Source organism: Helianthus annuus, chromosome 16, assembly GCF_002127325.2.
Source record: "Helianthus annuus cultivar XRQ/B chromosome 16, HanXRQr2.0-SUNRISE, whole genome shotgun sequence".
Taxonomy (NCBI): Eukaryota; Viridiplantae; Streptophyta; class Magnoliopsida; order Asterales; family Asteraceae; genus Helianthus; species Helianthus annuus.
In genome coordinates, this window is record NC_035448.2 from 191791188 (window position 1) to 191810979 (window position 19792).

The following is a 19792-nucleotide window of genomic DNA, read 5'->3' on the forward strand; positions in this document are numbered from 1 at the left end:
TTGTCTGAATAGATTTTATCAGATCCAATCAAGGTGTAAAGAAAATTCACGCTTTCACAACTCCCAGACTCTTGCGCAGACGTGGACTCAACCAGAACAGTCTTCGCAGGTTTTACAGGAGGATCACATACAATATGATTCTCAAGAGATATGTCCTCTTCTTTGATTACCGCATCAGACTGTGCTGAGTCAGTATCATCGGATTCATCATCTAAAGAATCAGCATCCTCAACAACGGATTCATCATCTGAAGAATCAGCATCCTCAACAATGACTGGAGGATCCTGATTTTGGTCAGCAGTTGATACATCTATATCTGCTAACACATCCGAATTTGATTATACTTCCGTTTTGTATCCAAGTCCGGTTGCAAATTCTTCAATGTCTAAAGGAACAAATTGTGCAAAATGAGTTCTATTTTCCTCATCAGGCATTGCGTCATAATTGTGTCTAACCGATGGTGGACATTTTTTATATCCAATGCACGTGACATCCTTTTTCTCTTTCTGAACACCGATGATGTGATCCAACACATAACTAGAGTTTAAATAACTATTTAGCTTAAGCTGGATCGCCTCACTTTCACAATTTACACAGGCTAAGTCTTTTTGCATGACCTCGAGACGATTGATATAACAGTTTATGTCAGTTTGTTTTCTTGAAACCATTTTTGTTAGCTCGGTTTTATCTTTTCTTAAATTTTCAATCACCGTTTTAAACTCTTTTTCATGGTTTTCATAAAACATGTTAGCCTCTATGCATTTCGAAAGATCCACTATCAACTTTTGATTGTGGATAAATGTCACGTCATACTTGCTTTGCAAATCGTCATATTTGCTTTGCAAATCCGACAATTTATCACCTAAACTAACACATTTATCACACATCTCAGAACTTGGTTTAACGACACATACCTGACTGGATTCGCTCTCAGATAGTGACTCATTTGCCTCAGAATCAACAACCTCCCTTGTTGATTCATCTTCCGATCCATCCTCGCTTGAACTTGAACTTGTAACATCTTCAACTAAACTACTGCCATGTTCAGAACTGTCATCATTTCCCGAGGACTCACCATCGCTGACATTCTTGACAATTTTAGCATAAAACGTCGTTCTTGTTTGACCACTGTTCTCCAACTGAACTGTCGGATCACAATCGACAGTAGATTTATCCCAAAGCTTGATTTTTGAAGATGGTACTGAACCCTTTTGCTTATAAGAAATTTTCGCAATTAAACTCACTAGGGATGGAGTTGATGAGGATGGGGGTGTGGGAGACTGAGCCCATGAAGGAACTGAACCTGAACCTTTTCTCGTATACATATCCGTATTAGGATCAGGTTTCCAACCATACATATCTGTTGTCACATACGGTTTACTTTGATGAGAAGGATCATATGATGATTGAGATCCTAAAATGTTTGACCCCCAAAGGTGTGTACTCATGATGGATTGTAGATACCAACTTACAAACTAACTTTTAACCTTCTATGAAAAATAAGATTCCACGAAAAATGCAAGACCACGAGAAATATGTAACCTGATGAGGCCTACGTAAATGTATTTCGTGAAATATATTTTCAAGCTCACGAAGAACACAAATGATTGTGGGCCAGATGAAACACTTGAGCCCAATGAGAAACAAATAACTTAATAACCCAAGAAAGATAACAGGAGAAACACTAGGCCCCAAACCACCAGTGAAAAACTTAATTGTGATACCAGAATGTATTTTTCATGACTTTAAGAAATAAAAAAAATTAGCCTACAAAGAACAACTAACGAAAAATATATGGTAGCCAACAAAAAAAAATATTTTTCACCAGTATATCACCAACCCAATTGATAACCCCACTAAAGAAACAAACCCATCTAAAGAAACAAGCCCAAACAATTGGCCCAAGATGAGTGGTTTTTCGTGAGAGGAACAGACAAACAAGGTTTTTCGTTGACTGAGTTGTACAAATAAAAAGATATTTTTAAAAGCCAAATCTTATCCTCTGACACAAAGATGGTTTGAAGGCAACTTTGTCAAACACACCTTACCTTATCACAACAGCGTTTACCAACCCATCATTGTGCTTTGTGTCAACTGTTTCAAAGTAACAAATGAAGATCAAAAACATGAACTTTTGAAGAACACTTTAACAAATGAAGATCAAAACATGAACTTTTGAAGAACACTTTAACAAGTTAACAAATGAAGATCAAAACATGAACTTTTGAAGAACACTTTTGAAGAACTGATGAACTAGATGAATTTCCCGGTCACCTTAAAAATTTCCGAACACGAAATTTTGCACAAAAGTTTACTCAAAACCAAACCTTAACATGTGAACATGAATTTAACAAGGTTTTTGATCAAACTAAAAAGCAAAATATCAAGAGTTTCGAGGTTTTGAAACTGTTTTTCCCAGAAAATATAAACTTCAAATACAAGAAAAACACTCGGTTTTAACAAGGAAAAGAGCTTTGGCTCTGATACCACTTGTAGGTCTAACTAGCGGAGGATCTAGTCGTCTAATCCTTGTATACGAACAAACCCGGTTGTGCGGAATCCAACCGGGAAAGCAAACCGAGCAAAGAGAACACAAACACAACATGATTCAACGTTTAACGCTCAATATATTGATTCCGCAAAGTAAGAGTTACAAAGATATTACAAGAAAATCACTAAACTCTACTGATGTGCTCTCTGTTCTGTTCTATGTCTACCTCTTCTGTCTTCAGTTTGCTGCTGTATAAAGGGACAGGGTCGACGAAAGATCATGTAGCAACGAAACATATCGACGAAACACAAGCAGCCGACGAAAGTCCACAGCCGACGAAAGACTCATGACGAAAGACATGGTCTTTCGTTATTCACATGTGCAGGTTATTCGTCATCCTCATGTGCAGGTGTTTCGTCATGGACTTGGTTAGGTCTTTCGTCATGCAAGATAGGAATGTGAGAAGTAGTGCTTGACGAACCTTCAGTCTTGTGGAGTCTTCGTCCACTTCATTCTTAGTCACCAGGAGATCCCACGAAACTTTCATTTTGTTGGAATATTCAAAGTGAATTCAATTAATTGAATTCACGTGGACTACATAATCCATGCATTGATATGCTATTTCATGACATCATCATGGTGATGTCATAGTGATGTGGCATCTGATGACGGTTCGCGGCTTTTCGTGCTTCGCGTGTCGAACTCTGGGGCGCACGACGGAGTAATGTCGCGACGTCGGGCTCGAACCGAAACTAACCGAGTCGAACCAAACCAAGTCGAACCGAACCGAGTCGCATCCACATAATATGTATCAACAAGAAGCCAAAATATATTAATTGAAGGGTCTAGTCATAAAATTTAACACGGGTCAATGTCAAAATTTCTTAGACTATCTCCAATACTACAGGCGTCCTTAGTCGCCCTTAGCTGCCACATCATATCTTTAAAAATCCTTAAAAACCCTTATTTCATCTCCAACCCTACAGATATCCTTACCCTTCTTAATTTTCACCTCATTGCCTACCCACTACACACTATATAAATAAAATAATATACTGGCACAATAACTTAAAATTCCTATGCCCTTGTAGAAGGATATAGAATGAAACATTGGTGAATATTAATGGGCCCTTAGATTTGGACACATCCACCTCATCACGGGCGGCAATACTCGCCATTGGAGTTAGTCTCAAGGGCCGCCCGAGATAAAACTAAACTGAATACATAGCTCTAAATTTCTTTTTTTTTTTTTTCAAAAGGTGCGGCCGGACTCCATCGGACCCCTAGCCTCTAGATGCATTTGTAAATGGCCTATAAGTGGAAAAAGATAAGATCTGTAAGGGCCCAAGTGGCAATTTCCTAAAAACACAGAACCAAAATGGTAATTAATCAGTTACAAAAGCCCGCCAAAACATTTAGTATCTATCGGTAGCTAATCGATCTGGCTATGTTCTCAGCCACGTGTCAGCATTATGTCAACCAGATAACACCGATTCATCATCTCCACTTTTCCCATCTCATGTCTTCTTCTTCTTCCTCTCTCTCCATTTGGCTGTCGGATGATTAGAACGAATCAACTCTTCTTCAATCACAATCGTTAAAGATTTTAGGTGGTTTGTTTTCTAGCCTACGGGTATAAATTGAAGGTAAATTTTTGTTCTTATATGTAGTTATAATATGCTCATGTCATGAGGTTGTTGTATTCCAACATGCATGCACGCCAAGTGTTTTTACCTATGCGCTAATGAGATTATTGATATGTTTTATTAACTCTTTGATTGAATGATTTAATTTTTTTTTAATTGTAATCTGCTCATGAAGTATTTTGAAGCTCCCAACTTTTATTTTGATGGATCCTACTTCTAATGTGTGTGTTCTAGTTTGATGCATATATATAAGTATAATATCTTATGTGAATGTATTTGCTTATCTAGATTATTAGGCTACCTTTGTTGCTAGTTTAATTAATGTGTTTTTTATGTATTTATTATCGCCAAAATACATTTAGTATCTTTCGCTAGTCAATCTGGGAGCCAGTCTCTTCCACTTTCTTTCTGAGGAGTAGGGCTGACAATTGTGACACGAAACTACACGAAGTTAACAGGTTTCGTGTTTAACCTTAACAGGTTTCGTGTCTATAACAGGTCGACACAATAAGACCTGTTTAATTTCGTGCCGTGCTCGTGTTTACGTATTTCGTGTTTGTGTCTTACGTGATTATATATTTTTTTTTAAATTACACCATAAAATCGAGTGTTTTATTATCTTTCCAACGAGTATACTATTTTTAAACTTTTAAATTAAAAAAAATGACATGAACTGGGTATTCAATAGAAACGCAATAAAACACCAAGTTCGGAAAAACGCCATGAAAAATAACCAGTTGAAAACGCCATAAAACACCAAGTTCAGAAAAATGTCATGAAAAATACCCACTTGAAAACGCCATAAAACACCCAGTATAGAAAAACACCATGAAAAAATCAGTTGAAAACGCCATAAAAACACACAGTTCAGAAAAATACCATGAAAAACTTAGTTGAAAAAGCCATAATAACACTCAGTTTAGAAAAACGCCATAAAAAACCTAGTTGAAAACGCGACAAAAACACTCGGTTCAGAAAAACGTCGTAAAAACACCTAGTTCAGAAAAACACCATAAAACTAGGTGAAAACGCCATAAAACACAAGGTTGAAAACGCCATAAAAAACTCTGTCCGTTTTTTTCGGAAAGTATATCAATAGTATACTAGTTGGAAATATTAAAAAACGCTGAGTTTTATGGTGTAATTTTTTTAGAAAAATAATCACGTATAAAAAAACTATTGGCGTTTAAATATGATGAGTGAAAATGACATGTGATTAGCATGTGAACCCTAATTTGGATCTTCCAATTTTACCCCTTCTAGTAGTTCTAAGGTTCCCATTATTTACAAAAATGTCACCGCATCATCTTAGCCACAAATCACAAAGATCTTGTGGCTGAAAATCGTTCTTACCGTTTTCATGCATCAACAGAGTAAAGTTTGTGTTAGTGGTTCGTGCAATGGAGTATATATTTGCTGAAACAGATTCTATCCTTGTGTCATATGTAGAGGTTATTGTTAGATTATAAAACAATGATTTTTTGTTTATTATATAGGTTATTAATAATTAAATATATAGACTTGTACATCAATGCTTGCAGCTATACATGGAGACAATGCAAGATCTTGATACAACTATGTGTGTTGTGATGGTGAGTTCATGCTTAAATGTACTTAAAATTGATATTTAATTTTTTTATTGTAATCTGCTCATGAAGTATTTTGAACAAATTTATTCTGCTCCCAACTTTTATTTTGATGGATCCTACTTTTAATGTGTGTGTTCTAATTTGATGCATATATATATAAGTATAATATCTTATGTTAATGTATTTTTTTTTTATCTAGATTATTAGGCTACCTTTGTTGCTAGTTTAATTAGTGTGTTTATTATGTATTTATTGTCGCTAAAATACATTTAGGATCTTTCGCTAGTCGATCTGGCTGCCAGTCTCTACCACTTTCTCCGGAGAAGATCCAAAGAACTCCCAAGGTAACCACACTTATCATAATTCATCTTTCTGTTGATTTGATTTTAACAACTCTTTGATTAATTAATTTACTACAGTATTTGATCAAGCAGTATGTTGTAGGATGGAACCTGAATGTTTACTTATGGATAGAATCAGCAATCTGCCTTCAAGTCTCGTACAAACCATCCTCACTCTAATGCCGATACGCGATGCATTTAGGACCAGCATTTTGTCTCGGAACTGGAGACACCGTTGTGTAAACTTACCTAAACTTGAGTTTGATGACAGACTGCTATCTATCTATAGCCAATTATCCATCAAGTGTAAAGTTGTGCATGCTATCTATACGGTGTTGTTACTACACCGCGGTCCGGTTCTTGAATTCTCTCTTTGTGTTTCCCAACTACCAAGTTGTTGTGAGATTGACCAGATTATAATGCATCTTGCAAACAACACCACTGTTGAGAAGTTTAATCTTGTCATTGGGTTGGGTCATTCTGCTGCCTATAAGTTACCCAGTTCCTTCTTTTCTTTGAAGAGGTTAACACATATAAACCTCAAGAACTGTGTTGTTCAGCTTCAATCAACCTCTTTTAGGTTTGAGAGGCTCACAAGCTTATGCTTTCATAATGTCAGCATCACCAACAAAATGCTTATATGTTTCATAAGTTGCTGCCCTATACTCAAGAGCCTTACTCTGGTAAGATCTGACAACGTTCCGGTGTTACTTTTTGATCAAAAATATAAATTTCTTTATAAACTTTTTGCAGATTGGAGAGGAAAAGCATTTTGTGGGAAGTGATCAGTATTCTGCTCTTGTTCAGCTATTCCAGTTATTGCCTTTGATTGAGCATTTGGAGATGAATTGTTGTCCGGTCAAGGTAGGGAGATAACATCAATTCCATACGAAGATTCATACAACTGAAATAATATTATTGTTGCTGATCTTAGTTTTGGGTAAAGTGTTTTACTTCAGGTGTTATCCCGCAGAGCCTCCCGAACAAGCTAGTCCATCTTAGAGCTCTTGTATTACATGGATTGTCCTTTGGGAAAGAAGATGAGCTACGTTTTGTTCTTCTCTTGGTTACTAGCTCTCCAAATTTAAAGAAAATAAAAATGGAGGTAAAGTTACAATATTGGATGAACATATTTTGATATTTTAAGTCAAGGGTAAAGTTCTTGTACAAATAATCTTAACATACTAAACATACAAATTGAAGGAAAACTCAAAAAGACAAGGTGGCATTTTTGTAATTATCAATAACTATCAAAGTTACTCTACAAATATACCTAAAAAAACCTAACCCCTCCTCCCCCCCCCCCCCAAAAAAAAAAAAAAAAAAAAAAATGTTAGAACCCGTTTTGACCTGTTGCCTGACCCAACATGGCATTTCTGTAAAGAATACACAATGGCCTTCAATGTCTGATCACAACTTGAACACCAGAACAATCAATCGTGTACAGCGATGGTTTAGAACACAATAAATTGGAAACTGAAATTAAACTTTTTATTAACTGAACGAGGATAAAAAAATACATAAAGGTAACCCTATTTAAATACTGATATATTACTTTCCTACCAGGTTTCTAATTCCTAAATTAACTCTAATGCAAATAGTTAATCTATCCTTATCAAAATACAATTGATAAATATAAACTGATAAACATAAACGAATTTTCACTAAGCACCCTTTGACTTTGAGTAGATCTCCACCTACCTCCCCTTGAGATCAAATTACCAAACCACCCTTCTGTTAATATTGCGACAATCTTCAATACTCCCTCTCAATATTAACCACTTCCATGTTTATCTTTTTGCAAAAATCATTCAGTTTTGCATGCGCCAAACTCTTCGTAAGCATGTCTGCTAATTGTTGACTTGTATCTACATAAGTTAAATCGATCTCACCAGCTAGCACCTTTTCTCTAATAAAATGATATTACACTTCGATGTGTTTTGATCTCGCATGAAACATCGGATTCTCGGCTAGATATATTGATGAAAGATTATCACAGTAAAGTTTCACCTTCTCTTCAACTTCCTGTTTTAAATCCTTCAATAACAAACGCAGCCATGTTACTTCCTGAGTCGCCATTGCCGCTGATTTATATTCAGCTTCAGTCGTCGACAACGACACTGTTGCCTGCCTTTTACTACACCACACGACTGGTCCATGTCCCAATGTAAACACGTATCCAGTTGTAGATCTTCGCGTATCAAGATCGCCCGCATAATCCGCGTCGCATTAACCAATTAGCTCAAGTTTTTCTCCACGCTTGAACACAATTCCATACCCGAGTGTTGCCTTCACATACCGTAATACCCTTCGTAAAGCATCCAAGTGAGGCTTTCTAGGTTGCTGCATATAACGGCTAAGAACTCCCACTATGAACGAGATATCAGGCCCAAGTGTCAAGTAGATGAGACTTCCAACGATTTGACGATACATTATAGGATCTTCTAGTTTGCTCCCTCTGTCGACACAAAGTTTAACCGTGGTGTCACTCGGAGTCATTGCTGGTTTACAATCCACCATGCCAAATCTTTGTAATAATTCAATACTATACTTTTGCTGATGTAATACCACAGAATCATCTTCATACTTCAGCTCTAACCCAAGAAAATGGCTAAGGATTCCGAGATCTTTCATATAAAACCGAATGCAGAGATTTTCTTTGACTTGTTCAATGCCATCTTCATCATCTCCGGTTATGATAAGATCGTCTACGTAAATTAGAACTACTACCACCCTGTTACGTGTTTCTCTTACGAACAAACTTGCATCAGACTTTGACATCACAAAGTCGTTATGAAGTAAAAACTCCCCAATCTTTCCGAACCAAGCTCTTGGTGATTGTTTTAACCCATAAATTGCTTTTCGTAACTTGCATACATAACTTGGGTGTTCCTTATCTTCAAAGCCTCTTGGATGTTCCATATGTATCGTGTGATCGAGGTCGCCATAAAGGAATGCATTACTCACATCCATTTGGTGCATAATCCATCTTTTGCTTGTAGCTATGGAAATTATCACTCGAACTGTTGCTAGCTTCGCTACAAGACTAAAGGTATCTTCATAGTCGATTCTGTATTGTTGGGAAAAACCTCGAGCTACAAGACGCGCTTTGAATCTTTCCACGCACCCATCGGCTTTGCGCTTTATCTTATATACCCATTTGCATGTAACGGGTTTTACTTCAGCTGGTTTTGGTACTAGAACCCAAGTCTCGTTTCGCTTCATCGCGTCAATTTCATCCTTCATGGCTTTAACCCATTCAGGATTATTTTTAGCTTCTTCAAATTCACTCGGTTCTTCTACAGCTGGTTCCAAAGACGCCAAATTAACCACATACTTTGGGTTTGGCCTTCTTACACGTTCTGAGCGCCTAGGCCCAGTCGGCGACCCTTCACTATCGACAGTATGGACTTGATTTTGGGCCTGGTTACGAGTCCCAGACTGCCACGGCCTCGACTGAGATTGGGTTCGAGCTGGGCTTTGCTCGTGGTCTTCAAAATTCGCATTCACCTCCACTGTATCAATTTCTTTATTTTGGTCTAAACTTAGGATGACAGTTTCAAGCTTCCCTTTTAATTCTCCGGTATCGGGTAAGTTTTCCTTGCTCGTTGACCACCATGAAGAGTTTTCATCAAATACTACGTTCCTATAAACGTAACATTTATTTGTTGTAGGATCACAACATCTCCATCCTTTTCGTTGCTCATCATACCCAATAAATATACAGCGGATAGCCTTCTTTTCCATCTTTTCTCGTAAGTGATTTGGCACGAACACATAGCAAACGGATCCGAAAACCCTTAGATGACTTATATTTGGTTTAATTCCAAACAACTTTTCGAATGGGGATTTATACTCAAGGTTTTGCGCAGGCAACCGATTAATCACGTAACATACCGTCTTCATTCCTTCAGCCCAATACTTCCCCGGAACGTTTTTATCGTGTAAAATACTTCTGCACGTTTCGCCGAAGTGACGGTTCTTTCTTTCTGACACACCATTCTGTTGCAGTGTATTGGAGCATGTAAGTTGCCTTTTAATCTTGTGTTCTCGTAGAAACCTGTCAAATTCATTAGACAAGTATTCTCCGCCATTATCCGAGCGAAGACATTTAATTAGTTTTCCAGTTTGACGTTCCGCTTCTTCTTTAAACAATTTAAATTTTGAAAATACTTCAGATTTTTCTTGCATAAAATCAAGCCACACGTACCTTGTATAGTCGTCAATGAATGAGACCATGTAGCGTTTTCCAGTATTTGAAGCCTGCTTGATCGGTCCGAGTACATCTGAGTGTATGATCTCAAGAAGTTCTTTGGTCTTATGTTCAGATAACTCATAAGGAAGTTGGTGTGCTTTTCCATATTGGCAACCGGCGCACACCACTTCTTTCTTGATTTCGAGACTCGGTAACCCTCGGACTAATTCCTTTTTCATCATAACTTCCAACCGATCGTATCCCACGTGGCTTAAACGAGCATGCCACAAATCGGCCGTCTCGTTTTGTTTAGCCTTCTCGACATAGACCGATTCGGCGGATAAAACATAAACCGTGTCGTTTCTTTTTCCTTGGAGAATAGGTACCGATGAAGTTTCAAATTTTTCGAATATCTTTACATCGGTCGGACCAAATAAACCATATTTTCCTGTAGAAGTTACTTGAGGTACAGAAAATAAATTTTTCTTCATACCTGGCACATGGAAGACTTGATCCATAACAAATTCTTTCTGGCCTCGTTCAGCTGGAAACTTTATTTCTCCCGTATTTGCGATGTGATGACGTGAGTTATCAGCTATTACAACTACGTGATTTCTCTTGTACTTTTTCACGTTGTCGAGTCTTTCTTTTTCCCCCGTCATATGATTTGAACATCCAGAGTCAACAATCCAATCTCCTAGATTGTTTTGTTTTGGTTCCGTAGCTGCGGTTAAAGCCACATCTACCTCTTCTTGCGCCACCATTGCTTCCATATCCAAAGGTTCTTCCTCTTGTGTGGCAACGTTTCCTTCTTATTTTGGTCGCCGACAATCTTTCGCCATGTGACCTTTTATTCCGCAATTGTGACACTTGTATGGAAATCTTTTTCTGTTCCAAGACTTTCCCCTTTTCTCAGATTCAGTTTCGGATGAAGCTTGACTTGTCTTGTCTTTGCGATCCCCGTCATTCTTCTTCCGGTCCTTTCCTTTATACCGAGAATGCCCCGGCTTTCCCCGACCTTTTCCCTTTTCAGCATATAGAGCTTTATCTTCGCCCGGTTTAATTGATACTCCTGCTAGCTTTCGTGCCAGTTCTTCTTGACCCGCTAGCAGATTTTCAAACTCGGTAAGACTTGGTTGGGTTGCCCAACCTTGGATTGCTGCGACAAAGCTTCTATACTCTGGTTTTAATCCATGGATTAAAATCCGTTTTAAGCGGGTTTCACTAACTTTTGATTGTGGATCGAGATTACCGATTTCTCGGCAAAGGTTTATCACTTTTCGGAAGTATTGTGGGATCGTGAGATCTCCTTGAGAAGTTGCCATCAACTCGCTTTCAAGTAGCTGCAATCTAGCATCATCCTTCTTTGAGAAAAGTGTTTCGAGCATGTCCCAGGCTTGCTTCGGATAATCCAGATCCTGAATATGATCCAGAATTTCTTCTTCCACTGTAGTCTTTAGTATAAACATGGCTCGGCCAGACTTCATCTGCCACTTCCCAATCGCTCCATTGATATCGTTTGTAGGAACTCGGGTTTCCGTACCGTTCACAACATTCCACAGGTCTTGTCCTTGGAGGTAAGACCTGATACATGTCACCCACATTTTGTAATTGCTCTGATTCAGCTTCTTAATTCCTCCTACAATCTGATATTCCGCCATCTTCACGTTTTTGTTTTCTGTTCTGAACTGGATCAAATTCTCCTAAAGTAGCACCTGCTGGATCGGGTTACTGAAGCACCTGCGATCGTCTTCTTGCTTGTTCTTTAGGGAGGCTCTGATACCACTTGTAAAGAATACACAGTGGCCTTCAATGTCTGATCACAACTTGAACACCAGAACAATCAATCGTGTACAGCGATGGTTTAGAACACAATAAGGGGGTGTTTGGGGTTGAGTTTTGAAAATAGATTATGCGTTTTGAATAATCAGAATCAGATAATTAGCTGTAACAAAACGTGCTGCAGAAAGATAGTGTTTGGATTTGATTATGTTGTTTGATATCACAATAATCAGATAATCAACATTGCTTGGATTTGATTATGTTGTTTGATATCACAATAATCAGATAATCAACTATTTGAGTGTTTGGCAAGTATATATATTTTAAAAAAATAAATAAGCGAAAACGTAAAAAATCAGTTTTTGGATTATCACGTTTTCCTGCAGCAAGGGGTGACCTACTTATGGATTATCACGTTTTGAACTCTACAAAACGTAAAAAATCACTTTTTATTAATTTTTTACCAAACACTCAAAATAGATTTTTTGCGATTTCAAAACACAATAATCAAATAATCAGGTTGAAAACGCAATCCCAAACACCCCCTAAATTGGAAACTGAAATTAAACTTTTTATTAACTGAACGAGGATAAAAAAATACATTAAGGTAACCCTATTTAAATACTGATATATTACTTTCCTACCAGGTTTCTAATTCCTAAATTAACTCTAATTCAAATAGTTAATCTATCCTTATCAAAATACAATTGACAAATATAAACTGATAAACATAAACGAATTTTCACTAAGCACCCTTTGACTTTGAGTAGATCTCCACCTACCTTCCCTTGAGATCAAATTACCGAACCACCCTTCTGTTAATATTGCGACAATCTTCAATAATTTCTGCCTGGCTTAACTAATTAATGTTGTTATTTTCGTGCGTTTTTTCACTTTTCTATAGATGACCTACAGTTCAACAGAAGCAATATCACAAACTGCTATGAACCTTTTTGACTTGCAAAACTACTCGAATGTTAAGTTGGATCATCTCCATGACTTGGAGATTACAAACTTTAGTAACATGAAGCCTGGAATGGATTTTTTGAAGCTTATATTGGCAAAGTCATTTATGCTAAAGAAAGTTAGAGTGGTGATTAACAATAATATATCTGTTAATGATGAAGTAAAGATGCTAAGAGACTTGCTATGGAATCCATGTGCATCTGCTGGAGCACAAATCAAGGTTGAGCGCGCATGACTTTGGGTTAATCACGTCGGCTTTTACTGAACTTGTTTTGGTTGTGTGATGTCTTTTGGGTTGTTTATTTTCTACCTTTAAAGTTTAAACTTATTGTGTTTGTAGCATGTGTTTTGAACTGAATCAAAGCCATTAGCCATATAATTTCCGAAATTAGTTTGTAGCCCTGTTAATATCATCCCAAAATTAATAAGTGCAACCCATGTGACCCATTTGGTTATACCCTAGGGATCTCAAGGTGTATATAGTGGTTGAGGGTTCTAGTTTCATGTTAGACAAAAATGTAGATTTAAGTTGGTTTTAAACCTACTGAGTTTTATATGAAATAAACATGCTATTATAAGTTATGTCACAATTTTGTTTAACATTTGGAGGAACTTAGGTGTAACAAATTGTTGAGGGAGAATTCCACATGACCTATCATTTGTATAGAGACATTGATCAAATACAAAGAGTGTTATCGCACAAAACGTACGAAGTGAAAGTTTTACTGAAAAAACGCTACCCGCGTTTTTGTAATTAAAACTCGTAGAGTAATTATCAAAATTACCCTACAAATGATCTTGTAGGGTAATTTTGTAAAATGATCTTATAGGATAATTTTGATCTTGTAGGGTAATTTTATAGTATCATAATTACTCTACAAACGATCCTATAGGATAATTTGATCTTATATGATAATCTTGTAAGGTATCATAGTTATTCTACACATGATATTTGTAGGGTGATTTTGATCTTATAGGGTAATTTTATAGAGTATCGTAATTACTCTACAAATAATCTTGTAGAATAATTTTGATTTTTGTAGGGTTGGTACATTTGATAATTACCCTACGAGTAAATAATTACGAAAATGTCATCGCGTTTTTCAGAAAAAACTTTAACTTCGTACGTTTTATATGATAACACACTTTGTACGCAAACTTTCCTATATATATAGAAAGAAACAAGTTATTTATAATTGTTTTAAAATAATAACACATTAACACAGTTAATTAAAAAAAGTTCTAATTGCACCAGTAATCATATTCTCAACCAAATATATCATTTAATTTGTAAAATTAAAAAGAAAAACAAAACGAAACCATACAACGTTGAACAAGCTTTTTATTATCATAGGCTGAAATCAAAACGAAAAGCTGACATAGTAAAATCAATCCAAAAGAAACAAAAAAAACACCATTAAACTTATTTAATTTTGAAGTAAAACCCTATGGCCGATCTTGTACGAAGCATAAGCATCAACACATGCATACTCCACTTGACTTTCATTCAACTCTCTAGCCTCCCAATTGCTCATACACACATGCTTCGGCTTCTTCATGTGAAGCCCCAACACATCCTTTGCAAGATCCTTCAAACCCGGCCTACGAAACCTTCCGGGCCACTTCTTCATCGCAGCCGCTCGAATATCAGCACTTTTCGAACAATCCAACCCGTACTCATTCTTCAACTTCAGTATATCATCTTCGACTTCAATCCCGACAAAAGTAAACTTCGGGTTCAAAAGAAAACTCTTTAGAGATTCAGGGATTTCATCCATGTAAAAAAGTTGAAGTATTAAGCATTTGGTGTCAATGCAAAGTTGCAAAGTGGCTGATTTGTTGCTCATGGAGCGGATATGATGGGGTCGCCATTCGACGTCAAGCCCAACAACCACCATCGTGTCGTTGGCATGAGCCGAGAGGATGTCATCGACCCATTGTTTGGTGATAGTGGCTTTCGTGGTGAGAGTGGTCTCGATTGTTTTGCCATCGTACCGGACATGATATTTGGAGGATATTGAGTCGTAGGTTATGGTTTGAGTGATGCTTTGATAAGCCATAGGTGGTGGTTGAGTTTCTACTATGAGTTAAGGTGAGTATTTATAGTCATGTTGTGTGTAACTTATAAGACATTTGGAATTTCCTAGGAATATGTACGGTCAATTGGATTATTCCAACATTATGGTATGGTTACATCATGCTATGTGTCATGTACTCATGTCTTTATTACATCATCTTGGTTATATGTACGAGTCGAATATAAGGGTATACGGGGCGCAATCGGGGAGGGGCTCGGTGAACCATTTCCCCGATCGGGAACACCGCCGCCATCCCCGCGGGGTCCCGAATCGGGGGTGAAGATGGGTGTGGGGTTACCGCTTGGAAATGGCACGATGAACGAGATTAGACCGTTGCCAACGGTCGTTTTTTATAAAAAAAAAAAAAAATCAATTTTTTTTAAAACAATATATATACTAACCAAACCTAATTCATTTTTTACCACATTCACAACAAACCCACACCAAAACTCTAAAACTTTTATATCTTTTAAACACATTGACGAAGACACGCATTGGAGGCTAAAACACGATCTCGTTGAGCATCTCGGAAGTTTAGATTTGCCTCACCTTGAAGTTGATTCGGACGAGGAGTAGTTTGTTTTTATATTTTTTTAGGTTGAATGTATCTTTTTTTCTAGTTCGAATGTTTTTTTTTTAATTTAATGAAATGTCTTTTATTTAATTTTTATTTTTACTAATCTTTTTTTAATTTATAAAACATGCATTATTTTAGAGAATAAAAAAAAAAAAAAAAAAAAAAAACAACTCACCTAATAGGTGAGTGCCGCCATCAAAACAAGGTATTAGGGGAGTGTATTAGGGGAGTTGACGTGGCTTGATCTGATTGGCTATGTGTAAGATGGGGGACTCACCTATTAGGTGAGCACCCCTTACACCCTAACTGTTTAACGAGGAACGGCTTTTCAAAAGCCAAACCGGTGGTGAGTAAACACAAGTACTAACACATTCATCTTTTAATCTATTTTTATAGTTAGTTTATTACTTATGTATACTTAAAAATGAATCAATAGATTTATTATTTGCTGTTTAAGTTTCATCTTGAGACATCTTATTTAAGTTTGTTTTTTACTTTCATCTTTTACCTTTTTCTTTCCTTATGTGTGTGGCCATTACACATGTTAAGAGCATTCACGTCTTATCTTTATTCTTATTATTACATTAAAAATTACAATTTTTTTATCTATTCTTTTACATTAAATAATATTTTTTATACCTTTATAATTACTTTTATTACTCATCCCTTCACAACTACTTTCAAAAATATTAAGAGATTTATAAGGGTGAATAATGTTTCTCGTATATTTAAAGATAAACAATAATATTTTCTCTCACTCAAAACCACTCGCAACCATTCCTTATAATATAAGTAACTCACTCACATAAATGTAAAGGATCCATTGTAAATGCTCCTAGTACTTGGTAGTTAAACGAATACATCTATTTTATTAAATTTTTTCTGAATTTTAGTGTCGATGTTGGACTTGTTACGGAAAAACAGAAAAAATTGATTTTTCCTTTTTTAGCGCGGCCAATAGAATCAATTATACGCATTCTCGGGGTACCCAATGGACCAAACAGAGTACTCTGAGAGTAACACGAGTCCACCACCAATTTCAGGGAAAAACCGATAACCAATCCACCCGTAAACAAGACGGTGAAATTACCAGTAAAACCCATCTGGCTTAAGGATCAAACCCAGGATTCTTTAGGTCTCCTATCATTGCTCATCAGTGTCTCAATCTACACCAAATGGAAATTGTACCTGCATCTCCCAAAAGAAATATAAGCCTACTGTTACGGATTCTACAAATCAACAGAGCAAGTCAACAGCATAGTCAAATCAATTTAAATCCCTTTGATGTTGCCGTATATATTATTGCCATATATTATTGTACAGTTTATTTCTATTCCTTAATTGTTTCCTGTAATCTCTCACTCTCCTGTTGTACTATTGTGTATATATTCTTAGCAATGCAATAGAAGCAGATACGCCTTTTCCAAATATCTCTGAGTCACCATATGGTATCAGAGCTCCTTGTGCTCCTCTGAGCCATTGACGATCCAAACCCTAATTCTTACTTTCTTCCATTACCGATTCCATGGCTTCCTCAAGTGCAATTATCCAAATCACTGCAAATACTCACTTCACAATCAAACTAACCTCCAACAACTTTCCAGTTTGGAGGAAACACGTACTGTCAACCCTAATTGGTCTTGACCTTGACCAATATATCACAAGGGACTCAAACATGCCAGCCAAATTCCTTGATAAGGAAGGCACCAAATCAAACCCAGATTACAATATCTGGTATCGCCAGGACCAAATAATATTCAGTGCAATCCTAGGGAGTTGCTCAGACACCATACAACCAACCTTATCCTCTGCACAAACTGCACGTGAAGCTTGGGGCAGATTATGTACCAGTTATGCCAGCGCCCCCAGAAGCCGAATCATCTCACTCAAAACTAGGCTCACCAAAAACCCTAAGGGGGCAAGATCAGTAGCTGAATATCTACAAGATATGAGAAGCATTGCAGACGAATTAGCCCTTGCACAGAAACCTGTAGACGAAGAAGATCTCATAGTTCACATTCGTGCTCAACTTGGTGAAGAATTCAGCAACATTAACGCTGCAATCAGAGTTCGTGAAACCCCTATCTCATACTCAGAACTCTTTGATAAACTTGTTGATTATGAAAGAGCTCTAAAAGAGACTGAAGTTGTGCCCACACCCAATATCTCTACAATCAACTATACCCAGCGACAACAGAATCAGTACCAAAACCATACGGGTTTTACTCCCAGATCAAACGATTTTCTCAAAGTTTTGCTCCTCAGTCACGAACCAATCGGTTCACTGGCAACAACTCTCATCACAATGGAGGTAACAGGTCCTCTAAAAACAACTTATTTTGCAATTTTTGTAACATCACAGGACATGATACCAAAGAGTGCCGGAAATTAGCAAGGCTTCTGAAAGAAAGCAACATCACAGTGACAAATTCGCAACATGTGGCACAAACTGTGAATGCAACTACCTCTCAACAGACATCATCAAATGCTTGGATGATAGACAGTGGTGCTTCCAGTCATACTGCATCAGATCAGAACTCGCTGCAGTCATTGTCTGAGTATGGAGGCCCAGACGAGATCGTTCTTGGTGATGGTAAATGCCTTCCCATTTCTCATACCGGTCACACCCACTTACACACATCCACTCGTTCACTGTTTTTATCCAATGTTCTTTACGTTCCTCAATACACAATAATCTCATATCTGTTTCTAAACTGTGCAAATCTAATGGGGTTTCTGTTGAATTTTTTCCCTCTCATTTTTTTGTCAAGGATCTTTGCACGGGGGCGCGCCTCATACGGGGGGAGAACGTCAATGATGTCTACTATCTACGGTCCGCTCCACAACTACCATTTCATTTCTTCAATGGCACCATAAGCTTGGCCACCCTTCAATAAAAGTCTTCAAGAATCTACTCAAAGACTTAGGCATTAGTTCCAATGCTTTGTCTAGCTCTAGTTTTCATTGTGATTTCTTGTTATATTAATAAAAGCCACAAATTACCTTTTGGTGCTAATTCTTTTACTGCAACAAAACCTCTAGAACTTGTGTACTCTGATGTTTGGGGCCCAATCCAAAAATCAATCGATGGTTTCACATACTACGTAATTTTTGTTGATTATTATTCTAAGTATGTATGGTTATACCCCATGAAGCATAAGTCAGATGTTTCTCAACTTTTTCCTCAATTCAAAACACTTGCTGAGAAATATTTCCAAACGTCCTTGATTTCACTTTTCACCGACAACGGTGGTGAATATCAAGGACTGATGTCGTACCTTCAGGCACACGGCATTTCTCATTTTACAACCCCCCCCCCCCCCCCACACACTCCGGAACAAAATGGTATTGCCGAAAGGCGACATCGTCATATTGTAGAGATAGGCTTAGCCCTCCTACACTACGCAAATCTTCTTCTTTGTTTTTGGTCTCACGCTTTTCAAACAGCAGTCTATCTAATTAATAGGCTTCCAACTCCCATTCTCAACTCAAAATGCCCGTTCACTCTACTCTACAACCGTCCTCCCTCTTATTCCAAACTCAAACCATTCGGTGCCTTTCATACCCGTGGCTTCGTCCATACAACAAATCTAAACTACAACCCAGGTCCACCAAATGTATCTTTCTGGGCTACTCGTCATCCAAGTCTGCATAAAAATGCTATGATCCCCACACCCGACGTCTTTATCACTCCCGACATGTCCAATTCATTGAACATAATTTTCCTTTAAAAAGTAATCCTCCACCTACACTTCCGACTACTGATAACTTCCTACACCACAACATTGTCACAACTTCTAATCCACCAACAGTACCTCACCACACAACATTCCCCACCACTCCCCATTCCAGCCCAATCACTTCCTTGCCCACTCCCACTTCATCAGCCCAACCTGATACAACACCACCCCTGGTCACTTACAAACGTCGACCCAAGCCCATCACCCCTCCCAACTCAGCTGCTTTACAACCCCATGACACTCTCACAACACACACAATGCACCAGACCTTACTCCTGTGCAGCCTTCCTCACCAAATGAACCATCTTCTCCCTCCTCATCTTCACCTGAATCCTCCACTAATCACCCACCAGCATCCATATCTCCTGACCAATCTGACCCAATCAT

The 19792-nt window shown here is 37.6% G+C and overlaps 2 protein-coding genes across 2 annotated transcripts; one reads left to right on the forward strand and one right to left on the reverse strand.

Annotated features, from left to right (window-relative positions):
- Window positions 1–5661: 5661 nt before the first annotated feature.
- LOC110914972 (F-box/FBD/LRR-repeat protein At1g13570) lies at window positions 5662–13381 on the forward strand. The gene is made up of 6 exons (XM_022159584.2): window positions 5662–5729; window positions 6000–6070; window positions 6171–6750; window positions 6821–6931; window positions 7014–7172; window positions 12949–13381. Exons 1-6 carry the CDS (start codon window positions 5685–5687, stop codon window positions 13243–13245), a joined length of 1263 nt encoding a protein of 420 aa, XP_022015276.1. The 5' UTR covers window positions 5662–5684; the 3' UTR covers window positions 13246–13381.
- A 953-nt stretch (window positions 13382–14334) lies between these two features.
- LOC110914974 (Werner Syndrome-like exonuclease) lies at window positions 14335–15101 on the reverse strand. Its single transcript, XM_022159587.2, has one exon. It carries the CDS (start codon window positions 15068–15070, stop codon window positions 14438–14440), a length of 633 nt encoding a protein of 210 aa, XP_022015279.1. The 5' UTR covers window positions 15071–15101; the 3' UTR covers window positions 14335–14437.
- Window positions 15102–19792: the final 4691 nt, after the last annotated feature.